Source organism: Sminthopsis crassicaudata, chromosome 2 (genome assembly GCF_048593235.1).
Source record: "Sminthopsis crassicaudata isolate SCR6 chromosome 2, ASM4859323v1, whole genome shotgun sequence".
In the NCBI taxonomy this organism is placed as follows: Eukaryota; Metazoa; Chordata; class Mammalia; order Dasyuromorphia; family Dasyuridae; genus Sminthopsis; species Sminthopsis crassicaudata.
In genome coordinates, this window is record NC_133618.1 from 569,719,944 (window position 1) to 569,733,715 (window position 13,772).

At 32.6% G+C, this 13,772-nt stretch overlaps 1 protein-coding gene across 10 annotated transcripts in view; it reads left to right on the forward strand.

Moving 5' to 3' along the window:
- The window catches only part of ZFAND6 (zinc finger AN1-type containing 6), a 95,725-nt gene extending 87,857 nt beyond the window's left edge, over nt 1-7,868 (forward strand). For all 10 annotated transcript variants that reach the window (XM_074295229.1, XM_074295226.1, XM_074295228.1 and 7 more), the window contains 2 exons: nt 5,829-5,942; nt 7,378-7,868. In XM_074295229.1, the coding sequence (XP_074151330.1) occupies nt 5,829-5,942; nt 7,378-7,526 (263 nt within the window). In that variant the 3' untranslated portion in view covers nt 7,527-7,868. The remainder of the gene's footprint in view (nt 1-5,828; nt 5,943-7,377) is intronic.
- Nucleotides 7,869-13,772: the final 5,904 nt, after the last annotated feature.

Sequence of the window (13,772 nt, forward strand, 5' to 3'; positions counted from 1 at the left end):
TTTTGGATGTGAGTTGTAAATTCTAGTAGTATCTCATTTCCTACTCTTATAGACCCCTTCTCTCCAGGGGAAATAACTAGTTTTGGGTAGGAGTGGGGGAAGTAGTATTAACTTACAGAAAAAATATTAGGTTGGAACTATGCCTTGGACCATCAGAAACAACCCTTGAGAGACCTAGTTATCCCATCTTTAAAATAAAAGTACTTATACTGCTTACTTTATATTTTGTAAAATGTAACCATGCAAATGTAAGTGATCATTATGCTTACTTAAGACATTACATCTCAAGATAACTTAGAAATTATAAGGAAATGTAATGTAGTGGATCCTAGCTTGCATACCTCTCTTTATAGCTGCAAATTAAGATAATTGAATAAATTTTTTTTTAAAGAGTTGCAATTCTGGATCTTAATATTATCTTGTAAAGAGGGATTTTAGGGTTGGAGATTATCTTAATTTTAAATTTTAAATCTTGGGGTTTTATTATCCTAATTAAATCAAATAATATATTCAAAGTTCTTTACAATTCTTAAAACATTGTATCAATGTCCTCTGATATTGAACACTGAAGAGGGAGAATTAATGAATTTGTATGCTTTTCATATAAGTTCTTTCTTTTTTTTTTTTTTTTTTTTTTTTTTTTTTTTTTAAATCATATAGCATACATGTGAAGTGGAGAAGGGGAGAGATTTATTTCTCTTTCCTATTTATGGCCTCACTTTTTTTGATGAAAAAAGGAAGCCCAGAAAAATTAGTTTATTGCTTGATGTCATGCTGTTATTAAAGCTAGAATTAGAACCCAGGTCTTCTGATTTCTAAGCCATTATACTTACCACTGCTGTGGCATTTCCTAAATGCACAAGTGTGTTGCTTGCTCTATGTATTTCAACTTGAAAAAACGATCATCAGGGAGCTTTTTTTTTTTTTTTTTTCCCTTCCCTGTTGCAGTCACTTTGCCTTTGCAATAGCACTTTATTAATATTAATATTAGCAGGTACAAAAAGCAGAATGTTAGTGGAAAAATAGACTGTGGGCAAGTTCATTTAGAGAGTCTTAGTTTTTTCATCTATAAAATAAGGTCTTCATGGGTTTTTCCATCTCAAATTGCATGATTATAATTTGTTTAGTATCATTGAGAAATGAGAGATTACACATAAATAAGGCACAAATGCAATAGAATTTAAGAATTTCAATATAATAAGGTTAAAGTTCAGTTATCTGGAAAATTTCATTCATCAAACAGACATAAAGTGCCTGCTGCATCAATAATGCTTTTTGATATTATGCTGAACATAACCAGCTTTTCAGTGATTTGATCATAAATATGCTTAAAAGTCTTGAAGAATTCAGGATTTTTTAACACCTTAGATTTTTATGGGCCCAGATAACATTGTGGTCAGTGATTCTGCTGCTTTTACTGTTTCTTCTTTGGCAATATATGCCCATTGCTAACATTCCTTTCCACTCAAAACAGATTTATAGAATTGTGGATATATAGCTGTAAGGGACCTCAATAGCTATATTACCCAATTTGATAGAGGAGGAAAACTGAGTCTTAGAAAAATGACTTGACCAGGGTCATAAATGTGTAGGGTATCAGGGTATCGGAGGTTGGGTTTAATATTAAATTCCTTGATTCTGGAAATAGTGCTCTTTCCATGTATTAAAGACTAGTAAACTTATTAGCGAATAAACTAGGACCAGAATATGCATCTACTGCTGAGTATAGTATAGGTCTTTTCTACTTGTGCCCTTTGATCAGACATTTTCTGAGGCAAAAGCCATCTGTTTATGTGCTGTTTTCAGGATCACATAAAATACTGAAGGCATATTTTGTAATTGTCACATTGTTAGCTGCATCTTATAGACGGGGTGGCAAGAGAAATTTGTGGTATTAAAAGTTTACGTTTACAGAGCCAATAGTACATTTTAAATTTAAGATATTCTGATGTTATGAAAAAAGCTGACATAGTAGGATCGTATGGACACTTTTTTTTTTTTTTTTTTTTTTTTTTGCCAGCTTATAAGTAGTGCTTTGACACTATAAATGATAAGGTTTAAACTGGAAGAAAAGGATCTCAGAAATGATGTAATTCATTCCTGTAATTTTACAGAAGAAATTGAGGCCCAGAAAGGGGAAGTGACTTGCCTCATGTTAGGTGGAGTAGCAGGGCCATGTTTTGAAACTAGATTCTTTAGCTTATTTCCAGTATTATTTTCATCATATCACACTGTGCTCCTCTGAGAACAGGTCTTGAAATGTTTCCTGGTTTAGTTTTTTCATGGAAGCTACCAATGGGGATGTTGTATAATAGCAGACTTTCTTGAGGTATCATAAGTAATGAAATATTTTAATTTTGGAATTGGAAATTTTGCTTGGAAGCTTTTGGTTTATTGGGTACTGTACTCTTTCTAAGGAAAACAACTTCATTTTCTACATCTTTGTCTATTATAACTTAGAAGTTTTTTTTTTTTTATTTTGTTATATATTATATTTATTATGTGTTTAGTATTTCTATGTGTCAGGCATTGTGTAATATTGAGAGGTATGAGGGGTGATTATGTTTGGCCCTCAAGAGAAATGCAGCTGAGATGATACAAACGGGAAGAATTAAAATAAGAATAAATCTAGTGTTTGGACGCTGAAGAAGAAAGTGTTGACTGCCAGAATTTAATACAGATATTCTTTCCGTGTTAGACTGACCTCTTGTTATATCCGTGGATTGAATAACATTGTAAACATGGTGTGTCTTGATTTTAGCAGGCTATTGGATGGAGCTCTCACCATTTTGATAAGATAGTGACATGGATTGAATGCTACTTGTAGGATAATATACTATATAGGTCTAATGAACTTAGACATATGCTAACAGTAGAATGTAACTGTCATAAGCTCATGTGATCTTAGAGGTATAGTATCCAATATGAAGGAGAAAGTCATCTCTGTCTATATCACATAATTGACATCAATTTAAGAGCTATATTTTAGGAAGATCATTAACAGACTTTTCATCTGAAAGAGATTAGTGAGGGGAATTCAAAATTATTTCCTACAGAGGTGAGTTGAAGGTATTGAGGATGTGGAATGTTTAGCTTAAAAGAAAAAAAAAGATTTCTTGTGACAGTTATCATGTGTTTCTGCCCTTTTTTTTTACACCCTGTCCCTCATCTTGCTACCTCCCAAAGATAGCTGTTTGAAAGAGAAGAAGAACTAGGTGGTTAAAATGTTGCTTTAAATAAGGATTATACAAAATCCATAAAGATCTAATTATATTTTGCAATGAGATATGCTATTATTGTTGAATTATGCATTGTGTTAATTTGTTTTATTTTTATTAGGATTTACTTTGTCCAGGAAAAGCGTATATTAATATAGATACAACATATACTTTTTATGCTTTTCATCCTTTATTGCCTATCTTACAGAATTGAGAAGAATCTGTAAAATATATAAGTATACATTTTTATATTCATAATTCATTGGTGACTCTCCTAAGATAAAAATGGTATGTTTGTAGTTTGAATCTATTCCATTTAGTAATTTGGCTTATCTGAGTTCACAAATAGTTGTCTTTACAAGTGCTAATAATTTTGTGTACTTTATTTTTATTCATGCGCTTCTTTTTTTTACAGGACCCAGGGCAGAGAACTTTGTTCCTCTTGAGTATGATCCTCCATGTGGATAGTTAAATCTAATTTTACCTGCCTGGTACTTTTTAAACAGTCACAATTGCTAGTGTTTCACAGAGTCTAAATTTGAACTCTCCCTAAAAATGGAAGTTGCTGAACCTGAAAGCCATATTTTTTCTCACCATAATCTTGAACCCAACTCTTTGTTCTCCTACTTTCCTCTCCCCATCCAAATAAATAAAAGTGAAGTATAAGAAGTATAATATACCAAGCGACTAACACCTATATAGGTTTGCCACTGACAAATAAGTTACTTTGTAAATCTGATTTTAGAACTCATATTTGTTACTAAAGTTAACAGTTTAATCAGGTCTTATTTTGATCCCAACTTCAATAAAATGTTTGCCATGAGGCATCAATTGAACTTAAACAGGTTTTTTTCAATCAAGTTATTTACCCCCCCCCCCCCCAAATTAAGGCAAACTCCTTTAGGAAATTTGTTTGTTAATTATTATTAGCTCTCTGCTTTATATTTTCACCTAGAAATAGCCATTCTATAAATCCGAGATATTAAAATACATAGCATGTTATTTACTGATCTTCCTCATTATATGTAGTTTTGGTGACAGACCTGTTGTCCTTTAGACTCTCACTTTCATTCTTTTTTGTATCCAAAGTACAGTCTCTTATTTTATGCTCATTTTATTTAATATGGTAAAAACTTATTACTGAAAATTTTAATTATGATGATTTGTTATATTACATATTAATAATTTCCTTTTGTTTCATGTAAATACTTTTAAGAAATGGTCATCTACCCTAGCTTAACCTGTTTTGATGTTGATAATTTACATTCAGTTTTATAGTAGAACTGTTTTTTTTCCTGAAATATAATACTGAGTGTTTGTATGTCATACTTTTATTATTATAAAGAGAACGTACAGGTTAGACATGATTTCTGTCAAGATTGGATTTTCTCAGATGTTTTCATATTTGATCACTTTCACACAAGTTTTTGCTAATTGTGAGCTCTTTTTCTAATCATTTTCTAATAGGAATATATTTTTTATATTTCACAAAAGTGCTCAGTGTCATATTTTTTACAAGTTGCTATGATCTCAGTCATACTTGGCTCAAGTAAAAAAAAAATTAACCAGTAAAACTTCTAAAACCCAAGTAATCATTATCATCACCACCATTAATAGCTAATATTTACTGAGTTTCTATGTGTCATCCAGTGCTTGGTATATAAGTGGGAGGGAGAATTAAATCAGATACCTGCCTTTAAAGAGCTTACATTAATTAGAAAGCCAAGTTAGATAATTCAGCTATTTATTAAATGCTACTTGCAGGGTATATAGAAGGTTAGTAATATAGGACTTAGTAGGTGACTTTCCTTAAAAGTTAGGGCAGTAAATATAGGAGTCTTTATGAAAGAGATAAAAACTCTTAACCTTGAGACTTTGAAAGAGTATAGCTTAATTAAAGCTAAAGGGATGAAGAGTAAACATGATATTAAATTAACGTAGAATATTCCATACACATTCTATACATGAGAATATTGAATTAATCTATGATGATGGCAAATGTCACTCCAAGAAGAGCAAAGAGTTTGAGTTACATGTTCACTAACTCAATTGCAGAGATAATCTTTGTCTGTAGGTGGTAGAAAGCTACTGAAGTTGGGTGAGGGGGATGGGTAGCGCACACAATTTTTGCATAGCTGTGATTGTTATTGTAATTCTTAATACTAAAATTTTTTTTTTTAAGTTCTTTTTTCCTAGAACCATTTCTATTCATTTAGAACTTTTGTCTGTTTTTCTCTTCCAGCTTTTAAATTATGTGACCTGAATTTTTGGCCTAGATCAGACAGTCATTTTAAAAATTTGTCATTGACATTTAAATTTTTAGTATTTCTGGGATGGCTGTACTCAGATAATCCCTTTTTGTATGTGTGATTTGTGTGTGTGTGTGTGTGTGTGTGTGTGTGTGTGTGTGTGTGTGTGTGTTTTAAAGTTAAATCTAATAACGTGAGTATGTTGTGGTTTATTGGGGAATGGGTCGAGTTATCACTTCAGATGTCTTTTCTAGAGGTATATAATATCTGATGTCCTTTTCTAACCTTAATATTCATTGATTCTGTGACACCCAGATTTTGTTAAATGATCATTTTATCATCGCATTCCTATTTTTGTTAGCTTCAGTATCGGACACTGCACAGCAGCCCTCTGAAGAGCAAAACAAGTCACTCGACAAACCAAAACAAAAAAAGAATCGCTGTTTCATGTGCAGGAAGAAAGTGGGACTGACTGGTAAGGAAAAGAAGGACATGCATTATCTAAGATTAAACTGGATACTTACATTATGGGCGTCTAAGTGTGGTTTCCTATAAGTGACTTCAGTTCGCATTGATTTTTTTGCCTTGGAGTTTTGTCTAAGAGGGAGCAATTTCCTGGAGAGGTCATGATAACTGAACCCCCATTTAATGACATTTAATGTAGAATTGTTCATGAATAAGATGGCCCCAAATGTTCCCTTGAAAGCCTTTTCCATTTTAATAGTCTATCAAATAATTATTTTTTGAATTGGAAATATTTTTCTTTAAAAAATACTAAAATGAAGCACATGTAGGAGATCTATTTATATAAATACTATTAAATATATGTAATTTTGGCTTTTATGATTAATCTCACTTTTAAAACACATTACTCTCAACTTTATCACTTAGACATACAAAGGAAGGGTGATTCCGGAGATGAATTTTTTATATTTTATTTCCCAGTTGATTCCTACAGTTCATCTTCCAGAATCTTTTGACAGAATAAGAATAGGTGGTGAGATTGCTAGCTTTTATAGTCACTGGGAAGAAATCAGGGGCAGTTGTAAAGAACATATTTATTTGTGGATTATCCACAGTTCTTTTTTTTTTCCCCTTTCTTAACAGCTGCTAATCTTTTGGCCATTTCTTTCACTAATCTTTAGCACCTCTGCTAGAGGCTTGGTAGAGTGAAACAAGAAGAGATGAAATGCAGCATCAGTCACATGTTTGTTTGTTACAGTATTTTTAATGGTTTGGTTTTTTTAGGGGAGGAAATTTAAACGGATGTAATAGTGTGATGTAGTAGAAAGAGCATTGGATTTGGAAAGGACTTAGTTTTGAATTCTGGCTCTGCTACTAACTCCCAGTGTGATCTTGGACAAGTCACTCTCTGGATCTCAGTTTCTTCATCTGTAAAAATGAGAGGATATGACTAATGTATGAAGTTCCTTCTACTTCTAAATCCTATGATATCCTTTAACATTAGGATTTTACTTCTTAGCTTTCTTTCAGTAGCATAGATACTAGCGTTCTTCATACTTGTTTGAGCATTCATCTGACATTGAATTTGAGAGGTACTTTACATTGTCATTTCATTCTTTCAGCAAACCTATGGGATCGATCACACAGGATAAGGTGATACCACTTAGACATGGAGAATCACACCAATCAGAACCAAGATGGGAGCTCTCAATTTTCAGAATATCATTTGACTCATTGAGTCATGGTTCCCATTATTTTGATTGGTTTAGCATTTGGGATCATACCGTGGGATTTGGCTTGAGTTTTATTCACGTTTCAGAATGGTTGAAGTGTTGATATTACGTTCTTATTGTTAAGTCTTTTCATTCAGCCATCACAGCCATGATGTTTTAGTTCCTTTTGGCTAAGATCCTGTGCCTCTAATAGGCTGATGTTTCTGTTTTCAGGGTTTGAATGCCGGTGTGGAAATGTTTACTGTGGTGTGCACCGTTATTCAGATGTACACAATTGCTCTTACAATTACAAAGCTGATGCTGCTGAGAAAATCAGAAAAGAAAATCCAGTAGTTGTTGGGGAAAAAATCCAGAAGATTTGAACTCCTGCTGGAATACAAAAATCCTTTTGACCATCTGCAAACTAAATTGACTTGAGCTTTTTTTTCCTAGTCATTGGGAATGTAGAGCAATGTATCTTGCATAGACCTTTTAATCATGCATGTCATCAGAAGAATAGATTTTTGTTTTTGTTTTGAAAATGACTCTGAACATTTATTTCCATTGCAGTTTCTGTGGCTGAAAAGACTTAAGTAAACTTTACAAGTATTATCCTTTTAAGATCATTTTAATTTTAGTTGAGTGCAGAGGGCTTTTATAACAAACATGGAGAAATATTGGAGGGCTGTGCTTTTCCAGTATTAAACATGCATGCGTTAACCTTGCAGCAGTTTATTTTCTCATTGTGTGTGTATCTATAGCTTTTCTCTGCAGCACGATTTCTCTTTGGATAATGCCCCTTATGGCACAACTAGTTATCAGTAACTGAATGTATTTTAATCATTATGGCTGCTTCTGTTTTTCATTAACAAAGGTTATACATATGTTAGCATATTAGCTTCTTTGCACCCACGACCTATTTATGTATGAATCATTTGTAATGAGAGAGTGTGTGCCAATGAGATTATAAGTTTGTGTGGTTTTTAAAAATTCTTTTTGAGTGAGGGGAGGAAAGGCTGTATGCACTTCATTGCTGACTGCAGGTTTCACTGGGATTAAGTTCATCAGTCTGTATGTACACAAATATGAAGAATGATCTGAAGTAATTGTGCTGTATTTATGTTTATCCACCGGTCTTAACTTTGATTAAATAAAAAAAAAGAAAAAGGAAAAAAGAAAGGCAAAGCAAATCCCATTGTGTTTAAGCATTTCTCAGACACACTGCCAGTTGATTTTGACTCTTGTCTCTGATTCTGATTTTTTAATATAGGGAATGACAAATACCACAATAACTAACTTCCCTCCTTGGAAGAACAAATGTCTTACCTATCTTTATTTATATGACTAGCCAGGTGACTGAAAATTCAAATAAAATGAAATGATTAACTACTCTCTTGTGAATTATAAGTGATAAAATTCTGAACATCAGAGGACACTTGTCTAAAAAATGCATTTAAATTCAATGAATTTGAAAATCTTTAGTATTCTTTTTTCTTCATAGATTTCCCTAAACATTTCCTATGTTTAGTTTTTTTTTGGAACCTTAAGTAATCACCTTTTTTTTTCCTCCACTGTTTTAAAATTTTTTCACCAGAGGAATGATTGATAATTTATTTCATTAGTATCTATTGTTTTATTATCTCTGTATTTTTGTGTTGCTCTATATTTTTAGTGTTCCCAGAGCCAAACATAGGAGATAGACCAATTTGTTTGAAGAAAATAATTCAGAGCACTTCTTCCTCTAGCAATTTTCACAGAAATTGAAAAACAAACTGACAAGTTCTATATGTATTCAGTTTGATCTTAGGGAATACAAGGATAATGAAGTTTTCTTGGTCCACCTCCAAGTATGCAAAATTCATTTGGGTTTTTTACACTCTGTATTCACTGGGAGGTGATTATTTGGGGCATGAGATTGAACATGGCAAGGTTGGACAGAAAACTTGCAATAGATCTCACAAGTTTTTGTTATATTAATTTATGGCTTCAACAACCAGGCCAAGAGAATTAGTGCAAGTATTATTGCCATTTTATGATTAATAAAGCTGAGTCAATAAAATAATGAATTGTCCAAGGTTACAGGTTGGATTGAAACTCCCATCTTGAGACTCCATGTCCAGGGCTCTTGCTACCTCCAGTGACAGTCTTATCAGAAAAGAAGTGTGATCTAAGCAAGGGGAGAGAAATTAGGAAGGAAGCAATATAGCCATTGAGCAAAATAAAGATTCCAAAATTCATGCATATTATTTGTAATTCAGGATGGTGTGCAGTTTTTTGTTCAGGGTCCACTTATTGTTTATTTGAGACACATTAGTATCAGATTGTTGGCTTGGTTTTCCAGCCTTGGCTGCAGGCAAGTGACAACCAGCGAGCCTAGCAATATGGGATTATATGATTTACAAGCAACAAATTTTCTCTAGTAAAGTCACTTCAGTAAATCTTGAATATAGCTGCATTATGGCATAGCATTGTAATTGATAGTTTATGGAGATATTTTATTATTCCCCCAAAAAAGATTATGTTCTGCCTGCTATGTTGTTTAAGAAAGTAAGAAAATTTAAGAACTTTTTTGAATGGTTAAAATAAAAAAGTTGTGGCACTTAGAAGTGATAAATTTTAGTGTCTGGAATATTTACTTTTATGGAATTTCTTTATTCCTTAAAATGACAAGTAATGAGATTCTTGAGTTTAATTTAGAATATCATAATACAGTATTCTAGGATAGGAATATAAGAAACTTTAATGTTCAAGGAAATTTGAAATGAGGATGGTGTTGGGCAATGAAAAAATCTCATGTGTATTCAAGGACCAAGGTATTTTAATGTCAAATATTGTTGGTGATTTTTTTTTTTTTTTTGGCTTATGTTTGTTTATTTTGCTGTCATTGTTAATGTTTACATAATCCCAAAACTTCCAGAAGTGCTGAGGGAAAAAAAATGACTCCCAAAATCTGTTCTCTAGCTTACTGCTTACTGTGCCCCTCACTTTCATTTTGTCCATTGTATACTCAAACTGAAATTAATTGCATGAATGTATGTGTGATGCTGAATTGTATTAAAATCCATTTAGCAAGACAAGTGTTTTTACACAATTATGGATAGGTACACTTAGTACTATGACACATTTATCATTTTAATTGACATTTGTTATTGAAGAAAACATTCATTTGAAGAAGATAGATACGTTCATTGAAGAAGGTATATTCAGTTATACTGAGCTAGGTCTGTGTCTCTTCTTTCTGCTTTGCCATTCTTATCATACTTTATGAAAAAGTCCTTCTTTCCCTAGAATCTTTGCTTTCAGCTTAAGTCTTTTTAACACATGCATGATTTTGACATGCCACACTGCAAGTGTTGTATTTCCCAAGTGAATTTTTTTGTGCTGTTAAGACCCTCACAGTACCATGTAACACTGGCTGCCAGTCTCTTTTCATATATTCTTTCATTTAAAAAAAAAATTGCAATATTTATTCTTTTGGGGGTCATAGACTAAATTATCTACTCTCTTTGACATTTGTCATCCCTTCATAAGAATTTGCAAGCTTTTACCATAGTTTGTTGCCAGGTAGCAATCATCCAAGTGAATGATAGCCTTGCTGTGGCTATAATCCAAATGGATAGGCTTCCACTATCTAAATATCAGTAATTGAGTCAGATCCTGCAGCATTTGCTTCTATACCTAATGTGGATTTTTTAAAATACACTTTTGAAAAGGAATGGATACAAAATATTTTAACATTTTTGCCTTTATATCCCATAGCATAGGACTTAATTTTTTTTTTTTTTTCCACTTGTGACCTTTACACCTCCAAATTTTTTTTCCACAACTCCGGATAGATAGGTATATAAAATAGGTATGTTAATTAGACATTATTATTATGATAACTCATAATTTTGTGGCCCTACATTGTTTATATGGGTTGTGACCCACAATTTAAGAAATTTAGCTTTTGCATTTTGTACAAAGTACTTAATAAATGCTTCTTGACTTACTAATATAGAATTTAAGGTTAAAATTTTAAAGTAAAAATTGGTACCTAGGTTAAAGGGTTTTTTTGGTTTGTTTTTGGTTTCATTCAATTTCTCTCTTGAATTCTCACTTTTAAAAAAAAAAAATTTGCTCCACAAAATCTTTCCCATTAAACTTTCACTCTTAATCACTACTTGTGTATGATGCTGGCTTTATATATAAGGGCTAAGAAGGATATAGAATTTTCTCACATCCTTTCAAGGAACTTTTGCATCAAAATCCTTTACACCTTTGAATTATGAAAATACTGATGTCTTCCAAGCATAACCTGCTGATTCTCTTTTCCATATATTTTCTCTACTATAAGGGCTGTTTTCATTAGAAATCAGGAAAATTTTTACAGAGGTGCTTAATAGCTCCGTAGTATGTCCATAGTGGATTATTTCCAGATTTGAGTCTCAGAAGCAGATTTTCTTCCAGGCTGACTTGCTGTTATAGCCTGATGTCCGTTAGTAACTGATTTTTACATAAAAGCTAAATTATATCAATTTCCTTAATTCACATTAATCTAACAGTTTTAAAAACATATAGGCATTCCCAAATTTTAACCTCTTGTACATTCATTTCATATTAAATAATTCCCTTATCTCAGGTCTTTGCTTCTTTTGGTGATCTTCATCATCCTAGCTTCTACTTTCTGTTACCAAGAAAATGACTTTCAAATCTTTATGGCCACCCCAAGATATTTACCCCATATCTTGATTCCCATGTGCTATCAGCCTTGCTTGAATTGCCTGAATGATGTAGGTAGAGTGCTTGATTCTAACCAGCTTAAGAGTTGGGAAATTAAATCTTGCTTTGGACATGAGCTGTGTGACCTTGGATTATGCAAGTCATTTATCCTCTGTTTCCTGATCTGTACAAAGGGAATAATAACTACCTCCTATGAAGGGTTTGTGAAGATCAAATGGAAGAACATGTAAAGTGCTCTATAACACTTGAAAGTTCTATATAAGTATTAGCTATTATTGTTATAATATAACCCAGAGAGAAACAAGAAATAGGCTTAAGAATTACCAAAGTCTTAGGTAGTGATGAGTATCTTGTTATGCAGACAACTGGTGAATCTTTTTCCCTCTACCACTTCCTTCTCAGTCTCCTTAATAATTTCGTCCAAAAAACAAATTCTATTCTGGCTCATTCTCACCAAAATGAAGCAATTTATTGGTGAGCTGGAAATTGTACCCTGGGAGGACATCTTGGAATTTATGGTAGAAAAGAACAGAAATATTATGACATGCACACTAGGATTCACAGTAAGGATAAGTAGCATCTCATTATTAAAAGTATAAGAGAAACTGGCTTGGGAGACAAATTCTTTTCTTGTCTAAAAAAGATGAATGTTGGTGGATGCATAAGGAATTCAATCAACTTGTAATTTGGAAATTTCTGTTAAAAATGAACAACAAGCGTGACAACTTTTGATAAGAGCACCAAAGCCTAGAATGAAAACAGGTTGAGGAAAGCTAAGAATGACAAAGTGGATGAGGCTAGATGCACTGGGGGGAGAGAGGGAACTGATCAAAGAAGGGAACTGGCCTGCTAGTTGATATTGTTGCTGATGAGAGAGAGGAAGTATGAGTGCTTAAACTTTTTTTTTGCTAAAGAGAATAAAATACATCTGTCCATTTGGCTCTTAAAGTCTTAAAATCTGAATCTAGTTTGTTTCCATGCTATTATGCATTATGCCTCCTTCATATTAGTTCTAAGCTGCCCTACATGTCATTCCCCTACACGATTTTCTTCCTATTCACTAGATGCAGAAATTAGAGGAGAGAAAAATGATCCTTTAATAAGAAAAACATTTAAAACAGGACTACAGTACAAATACATGTCAAGTTCTCCATAGTTCTAGAAATAATTAGCTACTAAACTACAAAGAACAAGAAAATTAAAGATGGAGACAGTGAGGAAATGAAACTTCCTATTTGTCTATTAATGTGATTGCATTTAAGAATCCCCAGAGAATCAGCAAAAAAAATTGAGTTGAGATACATAATGGATACAAGATTGTAAAATGAACCCTAAAATTCTATGCAATATTAAAAAGAATTGATAATAAATTTCATTCAGAATTTCTATAAAAATTACAAAGCACCTAGGAACTAACCTACTGAGGCACAAAATTTATACAAATGTGAAGCACTTTTAAGAAAATAAAGCAAGGCAGTTATTGAGAGTGCTCATACTATTGATAGAACTGCAGCAATAAGATAAAGATAAATGACACAGTTTTCTATATTCTTTGCACAGATTTGCCCTCGTTTCTGGAGTGTTTTTCTACCTTTGTCTTGTCAGTCTCTTAGTTTAAAACTATTGGGTTTGTTCTGCTTAACTCCCAAAAAGGTAATCTGTAAGTGATATGTAAAAATTTGAAGGGGAAATTACAGTGATTAAAAATTTCTAATCAAGAAAAATTCTTCAAAAGTGGTAATGAGCTGTGTTTAGAGGTACAGAGTTTCATCTCAGTGGATGTCTCAAAACAAACTAGACCTCCACCAATTGGGAATTTGAAGGATATTTTCTTCAGATTGCATTTGGAATAAATGATTTCTGATTTGGGGATTCTGTGATACTTTCCCACTCATATGACCCTTTTA